Source organism: Loxodonta africana, chromosome 9 (assembly GCF_030014295.1).
Source record: "Loxodonta africana isolate mLoxAfr1 chromosome 9, mLoxAfr1.hap2, whole genome shotgun sequence".
NCBI classification, from domain to species: Eukaryota; Metazoa; Chordata; class Mammalia; order Proboscidea; family Elephantidae; genus Loxodonta; species Loxodonta africana.
In genome coordinates, this window is record NC_087350.1 from 120,544,430 (window position 1) to 120,569,165 (window position 24,736).

Below are 24,736 nucleotides of genomic sequence, written 5' to 3' on the forward strand. Positions count from 1 at the left end.
GCCCCTCCCGAGCAAACTTTTGGCACCCACCGCGGCCGCGAGCGCGCCTTGGTGCGGGGCGGGCGCGTCGCCTGGGCCCGTGCGCGGCGCGGGGAGCGGCAGCCGGGAGGGGCGGCCCCGCGGGGAGACGGCGCGACGCGGCGGGCGGATAAAAATGCGGCGCGGAGCCTCCGCCCGGCAGATCCCGCGCGCCGCCGGCTCGGGCTGCTGAGAGCCAGGACACGCGCAGCGACGCGACCGGGAGCTGCCCGCCAGCCGAGCGTCCGCGCAGCCGCCGCCACACCGCGGGCCCCGCATGCCAGGACGTTGGAGGTGGCCGCGAGACATGCCGCCGGCCCGGAAGCTCCTCAGCCTCCTGCTCCTCATCCTGATGGGCACCGAACTCACTCAAGTACGTGCATCCAACGCCATTTTCCTCCCTGCGAGTGGCGCCGGGCCGGCCCTCGGGAGCCAAGTCAGGGAGCGGCTCCGTGCGCGCGCGCGCCCCCGCGCCCCCTGCCCCGAGGCAGGACCTGGGGGACCGAGGGGTACAGAGAGCCCGAGGCCGGGGCCGCGCCCCCCCGGCCTCCCAGCCTTGGCCCAGCGCTGCTGAGCCGCCGCCCCTCTGCCTAGGACCCTCTAGTCCCACTCCCTGCCGAGAAGTTCAGAGGGCAACACGAGGGGTTCCTGTGACTGTTATTGTCATCTGAAGGGGTGATGGAGAGCGCGATGGCCAAGCCCCTTGCAATTTCACAGATAGACCAACCGACCCAACTCCCTTCATCCCACGGCCCTTCCATGGCCAACCCCCACTGGGCACAGCTGCCCTGGCGGCTCTTTGAAGCTGTTGACCAGGTGGGGGATTGTGGAGACCCGGCAGGGGTGCATGGGCGCATGGTGGGCTCAGTGTGGAGGGCTTGAGGTTGTTTCCACATGCTCAGTGTGAAGTGTGAGTGACATGCAGGGCGTATGTGCGGGGACCGCGGGTGTCTCCAGCCAAGCTCGTCATCCCTGAACAATGTACTCATAGAGAGCCAGTCTCTCCATCTTAAAATGCATCTGGGACCAGGCAGGTCTAGGGGGAGGAGGAGAAGCCACGTTTGTGCAATGGGCTGGGAGTGTTTCTTTGGCACCAGGGTGCTTGGAAGAGCCTGCCAGCTTCGGAGCCAGGCTGCTCGGGAGTGACATTAAAATGTCCTCTCCAATGGCGCCAGTGTGCCATGCTCTGAGCTGAGAGACTGTGGCCTTTGGAGTTGCAGATCCAGGAGGAGAAAGGGCAGCCAGCACTTGGGGCCCCAGCTGCCCCTGACCCTCCCTCCCTCCTTCCCTCCCTCCTCCCTGCTTACCTCCCTCTCCGGATAAAAGAGGAAACAAAGGAGAGAAGAAGAGGGGGTAAGGGAGCAAGAGGGAGATCAAAGAAGAGAAAACTCTGGGGCAGGCTTCCCTTGTTTTGTCCTGAAGCCCTTGCTGGCTCCCTGGCTCAGCCCCAGGAGCACAGCCCAAGCCCCGGTGTCTGGGAGGGGCTTTGTTGACCCTCAGAACCTCCTTCCGTGGCACTGCCCAGACAACTGGCCAGCCCCCTAGAGTGGTTCTGCAAGGTCTGGGGTGGGGAGTGGTCCTCTTGGCCACAGGGGAAGACTGGCTGAGGGTAGGGGCTGGGGTCCTGTGGATGGACAGACAAACATGCACATACAGACACACATACCCCCTGGGGATGAGTGTGCATGTGCAGGAAAGGGCTGGGCAGGTCCTGATAGCGACAGCTGCTCTGCCAAGTGCTCTGCGTGGGTCTTATGTAGGCATCTCAGCCGGGCGGCACAGGCTACAGCTGCTGGTCTGGGTGGCCCTGGAAGGGGTGCCCTGAGGGCCCCTGAGCCTCAATGGCTTTCTCATTTCCAGCCACCCCTAAGCCTCCATTCCCAGACCACAAAACGCTTTCCCTCCTCTACACGTCTTTTTCAAGGGTCCCCTGTTCTTGGGAGAAACTTTTGGTTCAACTTCAAGTAGAAGCTTCGTCTGGGTGGCAAGAGTGTTTGCGCATCCAAGCCAAGGGTACTGGCCTCCTGAGTCTCAGCCAGTCCCGTTCCACACACCTGCATCCTCAGCCTCCAGCCAGGGCCTGCTGGCCACCTTCAGAACCCTGGTCAGCTCCCTGAGTTGGCAGCCCTCCCCTGGGGTGGGAGGGAGATGTTTTCTCTGCTTCCCTGGGAGGTTCTTCTTTCTGAACCCAGCAGATGGTTCCCTGAGGGAATGAGTCCCTCCCTCGAGGGATGGTCCTGCCCTCCTGCACTGGCTCTGAGGCTTTGCTCTCAGCATCTCCCCTTGGAGACCTGTGAGCCCTAATGGCCTGGGGTTTCGAGCAAAGGTTTGTATGGCTAGAATATTCCAACCAGTTCATATTTACAGAGAGTGGTTGGCTTTGGACAAGCCCCAGAGCTCCCCAGATACCCTTGTCCCCCCAGTCAGGCCCCACTGGGTTGGTTCAGGTGACTCACCTTTAGCAGCGAACGGGAGTGGTATGGGTGCAGGACAGGGTGGCTCTGAATCTGAGATCTACTTGGGGACACCCTTGCCCTAAAACCTTGCTTTCTTGATCCCAAAGTGAGCCAGTCCTAAGAAGCCACATGGCATGGGGTCTTGAGCAATGCTGCTCACAGCTGCAAAGAATAACACCCTGAGCCTTAGAAGGGAACAAGGACGATGACCCCATAACAAGGTACACACGGGCTTACTTGCGCTTACGAATCTCTAGTGCGCATTTCACCTGTTTTTTACCACATGAAAGATTTGGGGAAACCCGTGAGACATTATGCACCACAGATGAGTAAGTAAATACAAGTAAGCCCTTGCATACCTCGCTTACTGGTTAATCTGCCCCTGGGAGGGAAGACAAGCTCTGGGACTGAGCTGTGCTATATCTGCCTCCCCCTGCTACCCTTGTCCTCCCCCACAGCCATAGCCCTTCACCTTTAGGGTCTTCCCAAGGCACGTGGACCCAAGGTTCCAGGGCCACTGTGTTTATGGACTTGTGTGCATGCAAGTGGAGCCGCTCAGGGGCGTGCAGTTTCTACCTGCACCGAGTAAGTGCTGCGTGAGGGTCAGGCAGATGGAGGTGGGAGGAGAGCATGTGACCCAACCATCTGTCCTCCCCCCAGCTTGCTTACAACAAGCTGATCAATCACAAGCCAACTACTGATTGTTGGCCTACTATGTGCAAGGCTGGTGGCCCAGGAGAGCTTTGTCCTCAGACAGAAAGATTTCACGTGGTCTTACTCCATGCTTTTCAATGAAAGGCTGCCATTTCAAGCTTCTTTGAGTGGCCAGGTGAGGTACTGAGCTTCCCAGCCAGCGTGCCGAAGGGTCAATGCGTGCCAAAGTGTCGATCTCTCAGTCTTGGGTGGTGGGGCGGGGTGGGGCCACGCCAGCTCTGAGTCCACCCTATCCTGCCTCACCTTCCATTGAGGTGGAAGCATGTCCCTGTCTGTGATGGCGTGAAAGGGCCAGCATGATGGTCAAGGTTGTGTGTTAACTTGGCTGGGCTGTGATCCTCAGTGGTTTGGCAGTTATGAGGCATTTTGGTAGCTATGTAATGATGTAATCTCCTCCATAATGAGATCTGCTATGAATAGCCAATCAACTGAAAGGGAGTTTCCTTGAGGGTGTGGCCTGTGTCCAATATGTATGGACTTTCTGCAAAGTTTGCTGGCTTTTGCTCTCTCTGGATCCTCATCTGACCTCCGGTTCTTGGGACTCGAGCTAGTGGCTTACCTGCAGATCTTGGGATTTTTCAGCCTCCACAGCCTGAGAGCCAGCGGCCTGCCGTCTTACCTGCTGATCTTGGGTTTGCCATCCCCTGCAGCTACGTGAGTCAGAAGAAGCCTCCAGCCTGATCCACAGACTTGGGACTTCCCAGCCTCTATAGCTGTGTGAGCCATTTCCCTAAAATGAACTTCTCTTTCTCTCTCCATATATACATAAAGATATGTGTGTGTATATATATATATGTATATATGACAGCCTAAGATAGCCAGGGAAACTGTGTAGCACTGAGCTTGAACCCAGGTGGCCTGACCCTTACCACAATTCCACCAGGACTGGCTGAGTGACTTTGAGAAGGGCCCTTAACCTCTCTGAGCCTGAACTGCCACCTTTTTAAAACAAGCAGGATTAAACTAGGTAACTCTCTAAGACATCTCCCTACTGCCAACCCTCTAGCCTATTCTTTCATCGGCTAACTCATCCTTTCCTGTGGTGAGCACATATTCCATGGGCACCAGCTGTGGGCTCAGTTAAACCTGGGTTTGCAGTGTTGAGTGTGCCCTTGCCATGTGGCATCCGCAGTTGACATGCTTTGTGGGGGACTCATGGCTCTGCCACGGTTCTTTGTGTACATGGCACAGGAGCTGCCTACACCACGTGTTCCAGGATCCGTGTGCAGGCAGGGGTGAGCTCTGCCCCAGGGGCTGGAGAAAGCTTTGGAGAACGGGTGGCGTTCAAGCTGGGTGTCAAGGTTGCATCTGAGTTCACTCATGAGCCGAGGGCAGGGGCAGGGGAAAGCTTAGGGCAGGGAGGGGAGCCTCAGACAGAGGCTGTCGCCTAAAGAGGGTCTGGGAACCTTGACTCCTGTGTCCAGTGCTCAGTAACCGTGTGCTGAGGGTACTGGATTTTAGACTGAGGTGTAGGTCTGCTCACCGGCCATGCAGACCCCAGGCCGGGAAAGGCCAGGTGGCTCGAGCTGTAAATGACCATGGACTGTCCTTGAGCACCCACTCTTGTGATGCTGTGGTTCTCTTCTCAGGCTTTATTGAGTGACTTCTGTGTGCTTGGAAACCCTGGTGGTGTACTGGTTAAGTGCTATGACTGCTAACCAAAGGGTCAGTAGTTCAAATCTGCCAGGCGCTCCTTGGAAACTCTATGGGGCAGTTCTACTCTGTCCTGTAGGGTCGCTATGAGTCGGAATCGACTCGACGGCACTGGCTTTGTTTTTTTGGTTCTGTATGCTTAAGGAGCCCTGGTGGCACTGTGGTTAAAGCACTTGGCTGCTAACCAAAAGGCAGACAGTTCAAACCCACCAGTGACTCCTCAGGAGAGAAGACCTGGCCATCTGCTGCCGTAAAGATTACAGCCTTGGCAACCCTATGGGGTAGTTTTATTCTGTCCTGTAGGGTCGCTATGAGTTGGAATAGACTCAGCAGCACACAACAACAACTGTTTGCTTGCCTGGAATTCAGTGAGCTGTTTGCTGGCCTAGATTCTCCAGCAGAGAACGGAACAGATGCCGAGCCGCTTTCTGGGAAGGGTGTTGGTGCCGTATGTGGACAAGGGAAGGTGTCACAGAGCAGACAGTGTTGACTTCACCCTCAGTGAGGCCCACAACTTCAAGTCCCTTCTCTCATCCTTGGAGTTAGCTAGTTCTGGAACTAAAGACCTCAACACACTCCTTTGAACAAATTTAACAAAAAAGAAAAAGAACACAGCTGAATTGTATAACCTGCTTAAGCCTATGCTTGGGCCAGATGACCCCGCTGATGTCGGGAACAGCTGCCCCAGCCCTTCATGTCCCCCAGCTTCTATCTCACATATGGGGTGGAGTGGTAATGCCATTATAGAATGGGATGGTGGGTGGTCTGGGCGGGATTGGAGTCTTTCCCTAAGCCAGGTTTTTCAGAATGCGTGGAATGTATTCCAGTCTTGGCATGACTTCCAGGGTGGGCTGGATGGAGCCCCTTGGCCCCCCAGAGTGCCAGCCAGTGGTAGAGGGATGCTCAGGCCCCAGGCCTGCCTTCCTGGGCTGGAAAGCTCCGTGACACCAGGGTGCGGGGAGGGGGGGCATTAGGCTGTAAATCCACCACACAAGGCGGCTGCTTCATCTCATAAAGCAATCTGTGTCTCGTACCACTGACTCCCGCCTTTACCAATAAAAAGAAAAGTAATTTTCTGCTTGGGGTTGTATTTATTACTAAAGTTATCAGGCCCTGTAATCAGTATTAACATCAGCGTGTAAAGTAATACAAAACTAATTACTAGCTAAATGGAATTAGATGCATGGTGGCCGGGAGCCATGCTGGCAGGGAGAGAAGCCAATACCTGCTGTGGATGGTGTTCACGGCTCCGAAACTAGTGGCCACACGGCCAGGACCACAGCAGGGCCATGGCCAGTCGGGAACGTGGCCGATCAGCACCCCAGATGGGACCAAGGTCGGGGAGGAGAAGCGGGAAGTGAAGACGCCTGGCTCTCCTTTCCTTCGGATTATTCCAAATGAGACACTCCCCTGCAGCCGAAGGTCTGTACGAGCGACAAAGCCCACACCAGATTAGCAGATGCTGAGGGTTATTGTGTGTCAGGCTCCATCCCAAGGGCGTCATGACAGTCACAGCAACCCTGTGTTATCATCCTCGCATTTGAAACAAGCAAATGGACGCGAGAAGGTTAAGTAACCTTCCAGTGACCCAACAAGTAAGTGGCAGACCCAAGACACCATCCCAGGTCTGTCTGACACCCAAGTTCATGTTCTTGTTAAGAGAGAGAGAGAAAAAAGCAGCAGAGAAAACAGCTGGATGTGACTGAGAACCCGTAAAGGGAGGTGTCTGCTGACATGGTACTGCTCTGTCTTCTAGGCAGTGCATCCAAGAGAGCCAGGCGAGCCGGCCTTTCCTAGCAGCGTGGTTACATGCTCCACCCACTGCTGCCCTTGACAAAGGGCACTCAGGGTGAGGGGGGAAGAGCACAGACGGGAACCAGAACCCTGAGGTGTGGTGTACTTCCCACCGCTATGGATGGAGCACCCTGGGCAGGCCCCCTCATCTCGAAGACGCAAGGATACCAGAGAGCGCTCACTCTCGGTTCCACACCTCCCTTGGCAGGTGTGAAGGGAAGTGTAGGTGGGAGCTCTGTGCCCCCTTGAATGTCCTGGCGTTGGCTTGATGACCTGAGACCCAAGAAGTAAGAAGGAGGACTTGAGGTCCTTAGCAAACATAGCCTCTCTTCTCTACGCCGTCTAAGAGCCCGTGGGTCTGTGGACATTGTTTGCCGCCCTGGCGTGACCTGCAGCACTCCGGGCAGAGAACGCCTGTTGTCCGCGTGTGGCCAGGCCTTGCTCACAGTGTCCCGTCTGGGGAAGATTGCCCCCTGTTCTGCGTCCAGGTTAAGGCTCGGGACAGCTGTCTAAGTAACAGCTGGTGGTGGCCTCTTTGCTGTCAGTGTGCAAAAGACATGGGCTTAGCGTTCGGCTTGTTCCACAGAGACGTCCGTTAGCTCTGACTGTGGTGGCGAGAAGCGGCCTGTATGTCCCTTACGTAGAGTTCAGATCTGAAGGTCGGTACCAGAAGAGTGACTGAGCAGAGTCTAGATCGAAGAGTCCAGGTGAGAGACGGGAGATGCCGGGTTCGCGGCCCTCCGATGGTCAGGTCATATCTCTGGCCCAGAGGTTGTCACCTAGAGCAGCTCAGTTCCACGGAGAGGTTTCTGTGCCCGAGTCTTAGCAGGCCGTGTGTGGGAACCAGATGGGGAGGCGGCCCTTCTACCTACAGACTCAGGGAGCTTAAACCCCACCGCAGAGATTTCCCTTGCATGCATACTGGTCCTCGTGAGTGGTTCTGAAAAGAAAGTAACGTCCACCTGCTTCAGGTGATGCCTGGGTGTCTGGGGATGGAAGAAAGAACACATGTGGGTTGTAAATACCTTTCTCACCCCAGCATCCTGGGTGTTCAGACAACAGAGTCAGACTCAGAGAAATGGGGCAGCCGCTGCTTCCAGATCCGTGGATCGCTGTGCCCCGCTCTCCATAACACACACCCACACATGCATACACATGCCTGTGCACACACACACGCACACACAAACACATGCACACACGCGTGCACACAGGAACACATGCATACACACATGTGCACACACGTGCACACACAGACACATGCACACACGCATGCACACAGGAACACACACGCGCACGCACAAACATACACACATGCTTAGTCATGCACACACATGCACACATACATGCACACACATGCACACACACGTGCGCGCACACACTCACACGTGTGCACACACACTCACACATGCCCACATGCTCCTCTCCCAAAGCAGCCCCGCCTAGAGTCGTGTTCTGTTGGCACTCGAGCTTAATCAGTTGGGAGTGACAGTTGGGGAGAGGGCCTGGGCCAAGTCAGGGGTCCTGTATTCCAGAAGTAACACACGGGCTTCTAAAGCAGGTGTCTCCCCAGAGACGGCACTGACCTTGGTGGAGTTCTCCAAGAAGCTTCCGAGGCCAAGTCTAGGCTCAGCAGGAGAGGGCCCTGGTCTGTTTGCCGTGTGATAATGGAGGCGAGGGCAGGGCTTGTGCTCCTAGAGTGACTGTGTGTCGGACCCTTGGGTCCTCTGGGAAGAAGGGACTTGGTCTCAGGGGTCTGGAGCCCCAGAGTCTTTTGATCTACACCAGTGTTGTGTCCCTGGGCATTTCCTAAATACTTGGCTGGATGCCAGGCTTGACTCTTAGGTGTTTTTATTTTTTTAAAAAAAAAAACCTGTTGCATCGAGTCGATTCCGACTCATAGCGACCCTATAGGACAGAGTAGAACTGCCGCATAGCATTTCCAAGGAGCGCCTGGTGGAATTCGAACTGCTGATCTTTTGTTTAGCAGCCGTAGCTCTTAACCACTATGCCACCAGGGTAAAGACACCACCTTTTAATTCACCTGGGGATCAATGATTTACCGGTGGAAACCAGGCTGTCCTTAATTCGTCAGGGTGTGTCCCCACACCTGGCAAAGAGAAAACAGTGACATGTGTGGCCCCCCGCCCCCACCCAGAGCTGTGAGTTCAGCCCAGGGTGTGATGTGGCTTCTCAACCACCCCCACCAGGTTCTTCAGATGCTGCTCCCAGACCTGGGCTCCGCTTCTGCCCGGACAGCAAGGGGACACGGGGCTGTGGCTTCCCCTGTGGTTTGGACTTGAGCCTGTCTGAGGCCACACTCATAAAGGCAATGTGGAACTTGCCGGAGAGGGAGCGGAGGGTGTGTGAGGAGCGCCTGGCAGGGAGGGGCTGCTTTGCTCTGTGCTGGGTAGATACAGACTTGGCCTGGTGGTTGGAAATGTGGCCAGTTGTGGCTTCACCAGTGACATCTGTACGACAATGGGGGAGGAGGAATGCACCCTCAAGGGGTCAGTTCCCCGTCACTGGAGGCGTTCAAATGGAGACTCTGTATCCCGACGCCATAGGAAGGAGCTTGAAACTGAGAGGAAGGCAGGACAAGGTGGCCGTGGAAGGAGCTCAGTGCTCTGTGCTAGTCAGCTTCTGCCAGTGGTGGAAACAAACCCAAAATGCCATGGGTGTCAATGACAAGGGTGTATTTCTGTCCAGGCTTCGGCTACCTGCTGCAGGCTGGCACCACTCTGGCCGAGACACGCGGGGGCTCTAACACGTCAGCTCAGATGTGGCGTGGGGCCTGTCCTCCACCTCCCACCACCCAGGATCGCAGGTTACACAGCCAAGCTGGTGTCCTACTGTCTGGACATGGTGATCCTGTCCACCTGTTGGTAAGCCCAGAGGCCTCGAAGGAGGTGGAATAGAGGTGACAGCTAAAGGGGACATCTGGCTCGGACCACCCATAGTGGCATTCTGTGGCTGCTGGATCCTCCCAAGCTAGCTGCCAGCTTGAGGCCAAGTCCATGGGGGCAGCCACCAGAGGAGGGGTCTCTCAGAAGCCCTTGGGCCCAGCCCTCTCCCTGCTCCAGAATGTTCTTCCTCAGAAAGTGCATGACAAAGGCACATGCTGGGCAGGAGAGGCGGAAGTGGCCCTGTCTCTCTCCTCTGTAAGTAGCTTTCCTCGTTGGAGGAAAATATGCAGCCCTTTAAGTGGCCAAAGAGCACCTGCCGCTTGTCCTGCCGGAGGCCCCTTTGCCATGAAGCATCAGGAACTGGTCTGGGGACCCTCTCCTCCCAGCAGCCACGCCTGGTCTGGGCCCCAAGCCAGTCCTCTCCCCGTGGGCCCCCACTTTCTGTCTGTGAAATGGAGGAGGTCGGATGTGCCACCCAGCCCGGTACACGGTGCTGTGGGCTGGATTAGGGTGTTCTTAGCACTCCGCGTGGGTGTGTCGCCTAGGACTGGAGGCAGGAGCATCCTTTCAGTTACGTAATGCGCCCTGTTCTGAGAGCTGGGAAACCGGGGCTCCTACTGCGAGGGCCAGGCCTGAAAACAGGATGGCAGGAGGACGGAGACCTGGCTGAGGTGGGACTCATCAAGGCAGGTGGCCCAGATAGGGAGGGGCGGCCTTCCTGCCCTTCCCATGTGCTTGGTGGGGAGGCCTGGGGTGCTCCCACGGAACGGCCTTCACGTGGGATTGTGCAACTGGCCAGGGCCTGCGGCCATGCAGCCCTTTCCTTCTGGGACCCATGAGATTGAAGGGCCTGCAGGACCTCAGGAAGGCAAGGGTGCTACCACGCTCACGTTGGCTCTGAGGAGAGGCTGGCTTACTGCATAACCAGGACAGGTCCTGCAAGCCTCAGCCCTCATCTGTAAAGTGGAGGTGACAGAGCACCGGCCCCAGGAGCCTCTGGAAGGACCAGGTGGCTCCATGCGTGCAGAGCCCTCAGTGCAGGCTGGGGCTGGGTGCCTGCTCCTCCGAGTTTTCCTGAACATTAAGACACAATTGCAGACAGGCGGCCCTTGCTTTGGGGAAGTTGTGTGGAAATGGGGATTTCAATTCCTCTTTAGGAGCACTTGGTGTGGGCGACTCCATGGATCCTTTAATCCAAGTGCTTCGTTCTAAGACCCATGGCTTGCTTTTGGAAATGCCTTGTAGCCTTCCAGATGAAAAGACACTGGCCCCAGCTTCCCCACTGACCCCTTCAGAAGGAATTAGAAACAGCATCTCTCCTGCACCGTGGGTTTTAGGGACTAGAGATGATTTGGGATTGGGATTAAATGAGTTGCGGTGACTGGGCTTGAATCTCCAGGCTGGTGAGAGCTGCTGGGGTATAGGCTTCCGGCTCGGGGCCAGGGCCCTGTCCCCTGACACCCCTGCTGTGCCCACACACCCCACCTCAGGGCATGGAGGACTGTGTGTCTGTCCCTGTGACCAAGAGAGGATTAGCTAGGATTTCAAAGCAACACGGTGGGTGGGGGCAGCCTGCCTCCCATCACCCCCAAATCCTTTGACCTCCTGGGGTCAGCTTTGTTCCCTAGGGAGGAGGCCGTGTAGGAATTTCAAGCCTGGCTCAGATTTGGCAAACTCAGTGTGAATAACCAAAGCTGTCTTTTTGAGAGAGTGCTTCTCAGCCACACCGTAGGGGGTGCAGTGCCCTCGCCCTGGCTCCCCAACATGACCACATGCTCGAGAGACATGTGACAAGGAGGTTTCAGATCTCCCCACACAGCCTGACTGCCTGTCCCAGGAGTCAGGGGGTGTCCCTGGTCTCAGAGACGTGTGACAAGGAGGTTTCAGATCTCCCCACACAGCCTGACTGCCTATCCCAGGGGTCAGGGGGTGTCCCTGGTCTCCTGGCCTCCAGCAGCTCTGTGGAGTCGCTCTTGGCCCCATCATTGCAAACTACCTGGATTTCATTCCCTCGGTGCAAAAGCCCAGCCAAGTTGGCTCTCTTTGAATTTAGAGTACCAGTTGTAAATCCTTACGGGACATTACCGGCATAAAATCAAAGCGGAAGTTCTTCAAAATCAGGAGAGCTTTTCCCGTGTGTATATATATATTTTTCTTTTTATCTACCCATCTGGGGTTTAAACTTCCTAGAATGTCACTCTGGCTGCTGGGGTTATTTTCCTATCTGACACCACCTCCTCCATACCCGAACATCGCAGCAGCAGCACCTCTCTCGGTGGTCTTTGTGGAGGGAGGTGGCGGGGGTCTCCGTGAGCATCACACTTTGTTTCCAGGGCCAGCTCTCCCAAGGCCACCTGGCTGTGGGTCTTCTCTGATCCAGTTTCATTTTCTGCAAAGAGGGTGCGACAATGAACAGTGACTGACACCTTGATTAGGTGCCAAGCTTCTTCCTCCATTAACTCATGTAATCCTCCTAATACCAGGGGAAACGAAAAAAAAAACACATGGCCACCAAGTCAATTCCGACTCATAGCAACCCTATAGGACACAGTAGAACTGCCCCATACGGTTTCCAAGGCTGTAATCTTTATGGAGGGAGACTGCCACATCTTTCTCCCACAGCAGTTGGTGGGTTCAAACCACTGACCTTTCAGTTAGCAGCTGAGTGCTTTAATCACTGTGCCACTAGGGCTCCAGTCACCCCAGAAAGAAAGGGTTCTATTATTAAGCCCATTTCACAGATGGGGAAACGGAGGCACAGATGGGGCTCACAAAGGCTCACAGCCAGTAAGCGGCAGAGCTGGGGTTGGAACTCAGGCCATCGGGCTCCAGGCTCCACGCAAGATGAGGCCGTGTGCCGCCACGCTCCGGGGACGGTGTCTGCTCCCTGGGTCGTAGGGAAGTCTGGACTCATGTGCAGCTCCCAGCCCCAGGAAGGGGCCCCAGTAGTGCCGTTGTCATGCTGCTGTTTCTTCTGTCCTGGGACCCGTGGCACACTGGGCGCTGCTCCTCCCACTTGTTGCTGGCTCGCGTCGAGTTGATTCCAACTCCTAGCGACCCCGTATGACAGAGTAGGACTGCCCCATAGGGTCTTCCAGACTGTGGTCTTTATGGGAGCAGATTGCCAGGTCTTTCTGCCACGGAGCCCCTGGCTGGGTGTGAGCCGCCGACCTCTCGCTCAGCAGCCAAGCGCGTAGTTGCTGCACCAGCAGGGCTAGGCACTAAATCAGTGTTTGTGGCTTCAGAGATGAACTAAGAGTTTTGTCGATTGGTTTGGGCTGGATTTGAAGTTGTTCCAACAGTAAGTGGTCATTTTGCTTGTGCAGTGGAAAGCGGGTGTGGGTGATTTGGGCAGACAGGGCTTGTGGCCAGGAATCTGTGTTACGGAGGCGCTCTCAAGACGGGGAGGCGGCCCTTTGCGGACCCGCCGGCCTCCAGCGCCCCAGCCAGCCGCGCTGTGGCTAAGGCTCCAGGTGCGGAGCAGAGCCTGCACTACCAGCCTGCGCTGGTAGGTGGCGCCCCTCCACAACAGTTGGAATCCGCAGCATTCACCCCAGACCCGCTTGCCACCTAGCCCTTCTCAACCTTTTCATTAGCCAGGAAAACAAACTGAGGAGCTTCTTCAGGGAACGGGCAGAGTCTCAAACCTGCACCCAGGCCAGGGTCACCTGGCCTTTAGGGAGTCCTCTCCGTAACAGGTTGGGCAGGGAGAAGGACCAGCCCCGGAAAGCGGTGACCTGTCTTAGGTGGGCACCGGGAGGGCCGGGCCCTGCATCCAAGGTCCTTCTTTCAGATCCACCCCCCCACCCCCACCCCCACCCCCACCCCCACCCCCACCCCCACCCCCCTACCCGCCCGGGAAGGAGATGAAGTCCCACACTGGCAGAGACTCGCTCCCAGGAACCAGGGCAGTCCTTGCCGCCCAGTGGCTGGGGAAGCTTAGTGGAAGGCTTGGGGAAGCAGCCCTACTCTGCCCTTAGCCACCTTCTGCAAGTTCAGAAGCTCTATTCAGGTGTGTGGGCCAGGCAGGCCAGCGGCTTCTGACAGACCCACCTGGGTCCTGGCACTGGTGCTGACCAGCAGCCCATTGTGCCGGTAGCTCTGCCCTTTGCCTGGACGTCAGAACTCAGGTTCTACTCCGGCAGGGAGGCAGGACACGCGTCCAGGCTACTCAACCACACGCCCCTATCCATGATACCCAGGTCCCCAAACCCACATCCCTGCAGGCCCACCCCATCACACTCCCCATGGGGTGGCCCCTTCAGCTCCCCAGTCCCACGCACACTTCTGCAACTGCTCCCACACCCCTGTACCCCTGTATGCTCATAGCAGGGCACACCGGCCCCCCCGCCCAGTTCTGCTGCCAAGAACCATCACAGCGGCTTCTCCTCCCACCCTCCTTTCCCAGGCACCCTGGAATTGGAGACCCCCCAGGAGGGGCCGCTTTCAGAGCCAGACCCAAGAGCAGCCCACCCCCCTACCCCCCCACCCTCCGCCCCGTGGGTTTCTAGCAGCACCCCAGGCTGGGGGGCAGTCTCGAGCCTGACCTGGCAGCCAGGGCGGAGGGGGCCTCCTGGGACAACCTTCATCTCCAAAGCAAGGCACTAAGGGTGCCTGAGGGGTGCCCTGCGCATCGCTGCAGCTGGGCCATGAGGCTGGATAAGAGCTGGGGGTGGGCAGCGGGCATCGCCCCTGAGGCCCACGCGGGGCTGTTTCCTTATGACTTGGGGGTGCGGTTTGCATCTTCCCGGTCACCCCGATCCACCTCCGCGGCCCAGGGAGTGCAGCCCTCGCGGCCAGCAGCCAGGGGGCGGCGGGGAGCCGAGTGAGGAAGCATCCACCCCTCTCCGGGCGGACTGCGTCGCCGTGCCCGCGTGTCCCCGCCTCCCTCGGCCGCGGCCCCCGCGCAGCCCGTGCCGAGCTCAGACAGGCGGCCCTTCCTGGCGGCGGAGCGGAGCGCGGCGGCACCAGCAGGCGCGGGGACGCGGCGGCACCGGCGAGCGGGCGGGCTCCGGCCGCCTGTGGCCACCCTCCCCGGCGCGCGGGGCGGTGCGGCAATGGCCCGGGCGCGCATGGCGGCGGCGGGGCGGCGGCGGCGGCGGGCGGAGGGGGTGCGGGGACACGGCCGGGCGCCCCTGCCCGCCGCGGTGCCCGCCGCCTGAGGCTGCCCGGGGAGCGGGAGCCGGCGCCGGCGCGGCGCCGGCCAGGAGGCGACGCCAGGCGCGATGTCGGTGCCGCTGCTGAAGATCGGGGTTGTGCTGAGCACCATGGCCATGATCACCAACTGGATGTCCCAGACGCTGCCCTCGCTGGTGGGCCTCAACACCACCAAGCTCTCGGCGGCCAGCGGCGGGACGCTGGACCGCAGCACCGGCGTAAGTGCGCCCCGCCGCCGGCTTCGCGCGTCCCTCCCTCGTCCCTCTCTCCGCGGTCCCAGCCCTGGCCAGGCGGGCGCTGCAAGGGACCCGGGTCGCGAGCGGCGGAGCGGGGGCAACGGCCGGGTTCCCGGGGCGGACCCTCCTCGCTGCGGTCGTGACCCTGCCTTCCCAAGCCCCCAGCCCGGCCCCTTGTCCCTCCATGGTCTTCCTGGGGCGATGCTTCCTCTGCCCGGTCCCCTCGTGGGGCAGGGGACGCCGGCTAAGGGCTCGGCGAGTTTTAGCCTCCATTCAGTTAACAATCTTTTTTTTTTTTTTTAAGACTGTTATTGTAAAGGTTTGGAAACTGAGGCCAAGGGGCTAGAGGACTTGTCCAAGGTCACTCACCAAGCAAGGGATGGAGTCGGGGCTAGACCCCAGTCGGGGCTGGGAACTAATCCCACTTCCTATAAGCCGGACTGGACCCGGCCGCGGAGCCACGAGCTGAGCCCAAGACTCCAAGGCGTCCTTCTTCCCAGTCCCCTGGGAAGGTCCAGCTAGGTCCTCACAGAGAAGGGCTGCAGAGGGACCAGGCGGGGCCCCTAGGAGGGTATGCTGCGGTGAGCACCCCTTGCCTTCCCAAACCCCTCCCGCCCTGCCTGCAGGAGTCGCCCATCTCCAGGCCTTGGGAAGAGGGATGAGTGGCCAGCTGCTTCTGAGGCAGGGCTGACTTAGCAGGTGTCTGGAGCCCAGGCCAAGCCAGACAACCACCAAGGAGCCAGAAGCGCCTAAGCAGGGGCCACCCAGACCCGCCCCTCTAAGCAAAGGAGAGGTGAAGGACACCTTCTCCGCTCCTGCTCCATGTTTGCTGCTGAGGGCTCGGAGCTCTGCTAGAACTCCATGTGACCCCCTCCCAAGACCGTAATCACTGCCACCTGGCCCTGGTTTAAACAGGAATTGTGCAGCGGTTCCTGGCAATGACTGCGTTCCCTGCCCCCTGGGTCCCGAGCTGCTGAGGCGGCAGTGAATGAAATTAAATATATCACTACTATAGATTCTCCGCTCCCAACTTCTCCTCTCATCCCCAGGCTAAAAATAGCAGGGAGGTGACCGAGTCCAGTGGAGGGAAAGGTGGAGGAGACAGCAGGAGCGGCAGCCTGGCGGGCTGGCAGGAGGGCGTGTGCTTTCCTGCTGGGTTTCCTCCCTGTGTACCGAGTCCTCAGGACCACCTGGGCTGGTTGCAGGAGACCGCACCATGGCCTGGCTCTGGCTTCCTTGGTGGTCATTGGGCACGCCTCAGGACTGAGGTTGGGGTGACTGTGCACAGCATGCCACCCAAGTTGGTGAAATCCACCAAATGGCGCGTGGGCAGGAGCCGCCTGGAGTTGGAGCCGCCCTGGGATAGCTATGGGTCGCTGTAGCTCCAGGCTAATCGGCTGCTGGGTCTCGGCTATTACTACGGGTACATCCTCCTCCAAGTGTCAGGGAGCGGCAGGGCGGCCTGGCCGTGCCAGCACCCTGCCTGCCTGACGGAGGAGGTGTCTTATTTCTGAGCTGCGTGACGCCAGAAGCCAGCCAGCCACTTGCTTCCCCGCCTTGGCTCCCCACCTAGCCCCAGCCTCCGACTACCCCTCGTCCCACCTTACACAGCAGCTTGAGGAGATGCCACGACTTCACACATTTCTTAGGTTGAACTTGTTTTAAAAAGAAGTGACAAGAGTGATGCCTTGCTGTCTCCCTTCTGGCCTTGGGGACCCTGGTGGGAGCCTGTGCCCCTGCATCCCTGCCTGTTGTCAGAGGGTCTTTGGACCATTTCTTCCTGCCTCTTCCCTGGGGTTGGATGGGGATCTTCTCCCCTGGTGGCAGTCTCTGATGCTCTGCCTTGTGGTCTCACTTCCCCCGCTTCCCTCCCTCTCCCTCACCCACCTCACCCTGCTGCACCCTTCCCTCTCCAGGTGTTGCCCACCAACCCTGAGGAGAGCTGGCAGGTGTACAGCTCTGCCCAGGACAGCGAGGGCAGGTGTATCTGCACAGTGGTTGCCCCCCAGCAGACCATGTGTTCACGGGATGCCCGCACAAAACAGCTGAGGCAGCTGCTAGAGAAGGTGAGTGCATGGGGGAGGAGGGAGGAAAGATGAGGGGGCTGTTCCAGTGTTCATGCCAGCACCAGTGCTGGGCTAGCCTGAGGGTCTATCCCAGCTCCAGGGCCTCACTCGTTCCTCTTTCCTGCATGTCCCCACTCGAAATATTTGTGAATGGATGCATGAGTGATAGGGTAGATGGATAAAGGGATGGATGGATAGGTAGATGGATGGGTGGGTGGGTGGGTGTGTGGATGGATGGATGGATGGATGGATGGATGGATGGATGGATGGATGATATAGGGTAAATGAATAAAGATTATAGGGTAAATGAATAAAGAGATGGACTGGTGGATGGACAGATGATAGTGTGGATGGATGGCTGGATGATAGTGTATGATAGGGTGGATGGATGAAAGGCTGGATGGGTGCATGGATGGATGGGTGCATGGATGGACGGATGAATGGACGGATGGGTGGATGGATGGGTGGATAATAGGGTGATGGATGAAGGGATGGATGGATGGATGGACGATAGGGTAGATGGATGGGGGATGGGTGTGTGGATGGATGGATGGGTGGGTGGGTGGAGACTCCACAGGGTGGCCCAAGAGGAGATGAATAGATCCAGAGAGTGGCAAGATGGGATGCAGGGCCTCCCCTTCCTGGCTTCCATCTCTTGGAGTGATTCTCACAAGCTGTAGTCCAGGGGTCTCAGGCTGTTGCCCAGCATCTGACTTGGGAGAGCTCTTCTGGGCCCAGGGAAGCACAGGAGTTTAGGTTTTACATATGGGGATCTTCTCTCTGACTTTGGATGGTTGCACCTGCCTAATGGCAGGGCCAGGTATTCACCACAAGGCTGCCTTCCTGCTGTGAAAGCATGGTAAATTACTTCATAACACAGCTGGGAGCAGCCCTTGCAGTGTGCATGCACACTGTGGACCCATCCCTTAGTTTAATCTTCACAGGAACCAGGTGGAGTCAACAGGGTTATCTGCCCCATTTCACAGAGGTGGAAATTTGGGTCCAGGTGTCCTAGCATCCCTCCTGGCCTGGCCTCGTTCACTACACCCAGGCAGCCTTCTCTTGATCAACCAAGCCAGAGGGTGTCCTGGCACATTCTGCCCAAGGACCCAAGAACCCTCTATCCTGGGGTCAACCTGAATATTGGGGTTCCCTGGGAGTTACTAGGGGGAGAAAAAAATGAGATGGACCCTTCTGTCCCACTGCTCACTCCCCCCAGGGGAAGGGGAATTTCACAGGGTGCACATGTAGGGCAGGGACAGATCCTTCACACCCTGAGTGTGGACAGTCACACACATGCACAGCCACACTCAAACACATGCTCACATAGTCACGCACATACACACAGATACACACACACATAATCACACATGTCCACACATAGTCACACACGTGTACACAGTTACACACATACCCATAGTCACACACATGTACACATGCACACTCACACACAGTCTCACATACACTCACAGTACACAGTCACATATACACACGTAGTCAGACACAGGCACGCATACACATATACACGTACTTACATATATACACGCATATACATATAGATGCACACACGCAGTCACACATACACACACAGTCACACGTGCACACACACATATACACACATGCGCATATATACAAATGCTCACACATATATACACACATACACACACAGTAGTTGCACACACATATACACACTCGTGCACATATACACAGTCACACACATGCCCACTCTCACATATCACACATGCACAAGTATACACACACATAGTTGCACGTATACACACACTCATACACAGGTACACACAGACATATACACATACACATGTGCATGCTTACACATATACACGCACGCACATATACACAGTCACACATACATCGCAATGCTCATACACATATACACACACATAGCCATGCACACTCACACATATACACAGTCACACGCACACTCACACATCCACTATATACACACACACACATATACACACTCATGGTTGCATGCATACATACATGGTCACACACACGGACACACATACACACACACAGTCACACACATGCACACTCACGCATATACAAACGCTCACATATGCACACATGCACGCACCCTCACACCCCCACACACAGGAAAGCCTGGACTCTTGGAGACCGACTTTGTATTGTCCACAGTGGGCGTCAGCTTAGGGTAAGAGAGGAGGTCGTGAGGGGCAGGGCGGCCTCTGCGGTTGGAGGGACAGACCCTGGGCTGTGCGGACAGGACAGTTCCTCGCTGGGAAGGGACAGAGTCACCTTCCCAGGGCTGGGGGCAGTGTTCTTCAGCTCTAGCCTAGCTCAATGTGTTCCTGAGCACAGCTGGGGGCAAAGCAGGTGCCCTTACTTGGACGCAGTTTCCCCAACTATCAAGGACGGGGGTGCGTGAGAGAGTCCCAAGGCTTGTCCTGTCTCTGCTAGGCTCTGGAGGCTCCTGGTTGCTGCCAGCCCCCGGCCCCAGCCAGCAGTCTGAAAGCGGGTGTGGAGACCCGGGCTTCCTTGGGCAAGAAGAAGGGCCTCCCTCGGGCTAATGGAGCATGTTCACCTTTTAAGGAATCGAGTGTGATTTTTTTCTGCCATCTGTAGCCCCCTGAGTAAATGATTTTAAAGAATTAAAGTGCAGTGCACTAACAGGTTTTACAAACATGTATTAATGCCAAACTAGCCCAAAGCCCAGTTGAGGCTTTGATTATTCAGAATCACAGAAGAAGGAGCTGGGGCGCCTCTGGGATTGCTGGAAGGCAGGGCAGGGGCACTGCAGGACTGGACCCAGGGCTCTGGGGAGGGGATGCTTGGGGGGAGGACAAGAGGACAGACAGGGCAAAAGTACATTCCAGAAAGCTCTAGGAGCCCCTGGGAACATGAGTCTTGGGGCTTGTCACCAGGTTGGTGCTTTACAAATGACAACCCTGTTCTAGATCCTCATGGCCACTCTATCTTCAGAGGACTTGTCCCTCCTCCATGCCCTGTGTGTGCTAAAGGAACGGGCTGCCCCCTCCTTCCTCCCTCTCACGCTTGTGTCTCCTCCATTTTCCCTTCCTTTGCTCCTTCTCTTTCCTCTTCTCACCTGTGGAGGGGTGCAGAGAGGGCACCGCCGGGGGCAGAAGTAGGGAGGCTGTCCATCGTCCTCTGACCCAGCCTTAGTCCAGTCCCTGGGCTCAGGGTCACTGTGGAACTTAGTCCTTCCAGGTTCTGCCAGCCTGGATCCACGCCAAGCCCACCACGTGCTTTCCAAAGGCACAAGCCCCAGGTCCCCCAACAGAGATTCCAGTTTTAAGTGACCTGGAGTCCCCAGCTAGGACTGAAGCCCACCGACTCCCTCTGTTGAGAGGCAAGTGTGGAAGGAGGTGGGGAGACAGCTGTGTTCTCTTGAAGAAGCACCTGGCCCTGAGCTTAAAGGCAGAGGCTGGGGTCCCAGAAGAAGCATCTGTGTGACAGTACACTAGTTGCTCAGCCTCTCTGAGCCTTGGTCTCATCTGTCAAGTGGGACTCAAAATTGTGTCACCTCCTAGGGTTTGGTAACAGTCAAATGATATAGATATCAGATCAAACAATATCTCAAAGATCAAATGATGAGTCCCAGTGCCTGGCACAGGCTGAGTAAGTTCTTGCAGTTGGTCTCTGCCTTGAGGCTGGGGGTGTGTCTGCTGCATGCTCTGATAACCGCCCCCCTCCCCCGTGCCTTGCATTGGGTGGGGCATGGGGTGGCCGTGCCATTTAGTAGTGGCATGACTTTGAGCCAACGTCAGCCGGCTTTTCAGGGGCACGTCCTCCAAGTAAGAGAAAGTCAGTGTTCAGGCACGTAGACAGTGGTACTCTGGGGCCCAGAGAGCTGGGGAGCAACTATGACTTTAAGCTCAGTCACCACTCCAGGGTTCCCCTACCCTTGTGCTAATTGGCCAGGAAGGAAAGTGTTTTTTCACAGTAGGGGATTGTAGGAGAAGGCTTTTTTGTAGGCAGCTGAGTAGCCTGACATCTTTAAATTTTTTAAGCATTTATTGTCTGGCGAACGTGAAGGCCATCGTGCTGTGTGTGGCCTCCTGCTAGAAGCCTGAGACCACAGCCGGGTGGGCTCAGCCGCTCTGCCCAGCCCGAATGGTAACCCTGACTACTGTGGCCAGGCTGAGGGGAAGCTGGGCTGGGGCTATCATTTGCATTGTCCCTTCCCCCCAGCCACGTGGCCGCAGAGACAGGTGTTAGACTTTGTGCTGGGGTCACCAATGAGCATGAAGGCCATGCCCCTCCCCCCCCCGACACCTGAGACAGGTGCGTGGGTTACTCCTGGGCAGGGCACTCTGCCAACAAGGTGATGCTGTTGTTTCCAAGGAGCGTGCAGCCATTGCTGGTTCAGCATGTCAGGGAAGGCTCCCTGAAGGAGGTGGCATGTGGACTAGGTCCTGAAGGATGAACGGAAACAGACTTGCAGCTTTTCTCCGCAGCGGTGCTGCCATCACACAAGGTGGCAGAATGAGAGGGGGATGGGGCACTGGGGACAACAGGTAACAGAGCAACTGTTTCAGTTTCCGCAAATCATTCTAGCCAGAAAGGATCAGAGCAAGTAAAAGTCACCTCCACATTGTGTTTTACAAACTTGAAGTTTTAAACTGAATTTGTATATATGTTACTTTCAAATAACAAGTCATAAAATTCCGTTTTAAATGCTGAGAGAAGCACTATTTGTCTTCTTCCTACCAAGAATTCCTTTGGCTGCTCTTTCTCTCTTTTTAAATTTAACTTTATTTGCTGGGCAGAGGACATAAAGGGAGGTGGAAACCCCGCACCCAGCGCTTCTCATCACTGACCGGTCAAAGCTGAGCCTTGGACCCAAACAATTTTGTTCCTAGAAGGGAGAGGATTTTCAAATTCAGCAAGATCAGAATGAATATTTGCTGTTGTGAAGGTATCGGCTTCCCCAGTAATTGGATTAGAATTTGAGAAAATGACCCAAACACCACCACAGGAAGCCCCAGAGACGTCCCACCTCCCAAAGTCCCCAACGCATGGCACAGAGTGCAAGCCTGTTTCCTGGAAACAAGATGCACTGGCAGGTGGCCGCACTCAAACTGTTTTTCTTTTAAGCTCTCTGGAATCCTGTTGAATATTAAAGTTCCATCTTGAGGCTAGACTCAATTCTGAGCTGCCTGTAAAGATGTAAAACAGCGATCCTTCATTTGCTGGGTGATTGATTCCAGGCTGTGTGTTCTGAATGTACATGTTTACAGAGCAGTCATCTACTTATGACATTGTGGATATGATGGATAGCATCGGAGAGGGGAAGCGGGCCTGATGCCGGAGCTGGGAGAGCCATTCCCTGTTCCTTCATCCCGCACTTAAGCGATCACCCTCCTCAGCAAGACATCAGTGAGCTTTAGGATGAAAGAGAATTTATACTTGGGGAGCGCAGGCAGCCCGACAGTGCCGTTCCACTCTGTTGGTATTTATGCTTGCTTAGCTGGATTTCCTCCTGCAGAACAGAAATCATACCCCCACCCCCCGACCCCCCAAAAAAGAAAAGGCTGGATCAGCCACAGCCCCGTGCCTGCAGCCATCTCAGTGAGCAAGTGCAGTCTCCCGCACCCCGGATTTGCATCCGGAATTGTAGGGACGCATTCTAGAAGGTGGCAGAGGAAATGTTTACCCAGCTAATTTGCTCTGTTTGGGGAACTCTTGGTGGTAACAACCCTCGATGTTGGTGATTAACCAGTAAATAACGCATGGCGTCTTCTGGCTCCCTAGGCGCTGGCTGGGTAGGAAAGGTCAGTGTCATGTATTAGGAGGCACATGAGATCGTTTGGCACCGCTCCAGCTGCTCCTTGACCTGTTGCCTTTTTGACAGGTGCAAAACATGTCTCAATCCATAGAGGTCCTGGACAGGCGGACCCAGAGAGACTTGCAGTACGTGGAGAAGATGGAGAACCAGATGAAAGGACTGGAGTCCAAGTTCAAACAGGTGGAGGAGAGTCATAAGCAACACCTGGCCAGGCAGTTCAAGGTATGTACCTTCCTCCTCCTTCTCCACCTCCAAGGCTGGGCTTGTGTTCCCTTTGCACTTGCTCCTGCCCCCTCCCCCGCCCTAGAAATAGAGATCTGGGGCTGCAGAGAGGCATAGCAAGGGTCATTCTTTGCCGTGCAGCCTGCTGTCCTTAGAGACAGAGGTCACCTGTCCTTGCCCTCGTTTGGTGAAAGACACCTGGACAGGTACCGGCTGGGTTAGCGGTTCCCAGCACACCTTAGCTTCAATCAATTGGAGTTCGAAGCTGGGGTCCCAGGTCCTGCGCTTCTCTAACCAAGTGGCAATTAGCTGGGGAAGGGATGTCACAGCCTTTGTCATCCCACAGCTGCTACAGGTAGATCATATTAGCCGTGTATTGGCTTAATTGATTAGAGCCAGTCTGAGCCAGATCACTCAGGGCACTTTTTCACATCTGACCTAATTCAGCTGTGACAAGGCACAAGGCAGCTTAGCAGGGAAAAAAGAGGGAAAAGCCAGCGTCTTTCTCACTGGGTCGGGGGCGGGGGGCAAGGGTCGTTTGTCCCCAGGCAGCTGTGGATATCAGAGCCAGAGTTCATTTGACGTAAGATTACATATACATAGGTACCAATATGTCTATACACACCTATCATTTGCTCAGCTTCGAGATGATTAAATTGAGAAATGACACGCCTCTTGATTAAGGCACACTTGCATGTTAATTAGGGATGGAGGCTGGATGCAAACGCCAGGGCCCAATTACACAGCCTCGCCCACCCAAGCAAAAATGGCTGCTGTGCTCCCTCCCTGCCTCCCTGTCCTTTTTAGGCTAATGTTTTTCTTTGATGCATTCTCTGCGTGAAGCGAGAACTAATTCTCTTTTAAAAGCAGTCCATTAGGTAGACAGAACGGCAAGCTAATGACGTTATAAATCCATATTATACATAACGTAATAGCGGCCCGATCCTGTTGAGGGGAATGAGATGGTTGTTCTCATCAAAGGCAGGTGGACAGTTTGTCCTTGTCCCGACACGTCATCGTGAATTCTCTTGGAAATAGATTTTGACCTGTCTGGCCACAGAACATTTGTGTCTCCTCAAAGGGCCCGTGCCCTTCTCCGTGGCAGACTCAGGCTTCTTAGAGGCAGGGGCATAAACAGCAGCCTGGGGACACGGGGGTGGGGGGCGGACAGCTCGTATTTGTAGGCTTCGCCTGCACAGGCATCTCTCTGAGTTCCAAAATGGGGGGGCAGTATGCTTTGGGAGGGGGAAGAAAAAGCAATCCATTGCTTTTTGCCATGCTTAAATTGTAATACAGAATTTCCACAGAAATTGCTGCGAAGGAATCTAAATAACCATCTGAGCAGTTTGTTTCCGCTAACCCCAGCATTCAAGCGTGTTTTTTGTTTTTGTTTTTTTTCCTTTCCTTTTTTTGTAAGTGACCATGAGCGTATTTGTGTGTTAGTGGCTATCTGTGTAAGGCAGGCTAGTGAGCTAGCTCTTCAACAGTGTCTCATTTTCTTGCTTGCAGGGCTAACTTAAAAGACTTTTTTCAGTGCTGCAGTGACTGAAGAAGCAGTTCACTCCCATGTAACCATGAAAGAGAGCCAGAGAGCTTTTTTGCACCATGCATTTTAACTATGATTTTCCAATACTTAGCACCATATCAATCAGGAGCCTTGAATACAACCACGATCCTCCTTTGCATGCGACTGTAGATTCATTTCATGAATAGTTTGAACCCTTGT

At 55.9% G+C, this 24,736-nt stretch overlaps 2 protein-coding genes across 2 annotated transcripts in view; both read left to right on the top strand.

Moving 5' to 3' along the window:
- The first annotated feature begins 295 nt into the window (after window positions 1–295).
- Window positions 296–1,791, top strand: LOC111748920 (uncharacterized). Its single transcript, XM_023541921.2, has 3 exons — window positions 296–527; window positions 692–876; window positions 1,215–1,791. Exons 1-3 carry the CDS (start codon window positions 296–298, stop codon window positions 1,509–1,511), a joined length of 714 nt encoding a protein of 237 aa, XP_023397689.1. The 3' UTR covers window positions 1,512–1,791.
- Window positions 1,792–14,739: 12,948 nt separating this feature from the next.
- Window positions 14,740–24,736, top strand: part of LOC100656654 (noelin) — a 30,312-nt gene continuing 20,315 nt past the window's right edge. Inside the window, exons 1-3 of the mRNA XM_064290636.1 lie at window positions 14,740–14,913; window positions 16,848–16,997; window positions 22,855–23,010. Of these exons, the coding sequence (XP_064146706.1) occupies window positions 14,764–14,913; window positions 16,848–16,997; window positions 22,855–23,010 (456 nt within the window). The 5' untranslated portion in view covers window positions 14,740–14,763. The remainder of the gene's footprint in view (window positions 14,914–16,847; window positions 16,998–22,854; window positions 23,011–24,736) is intronic.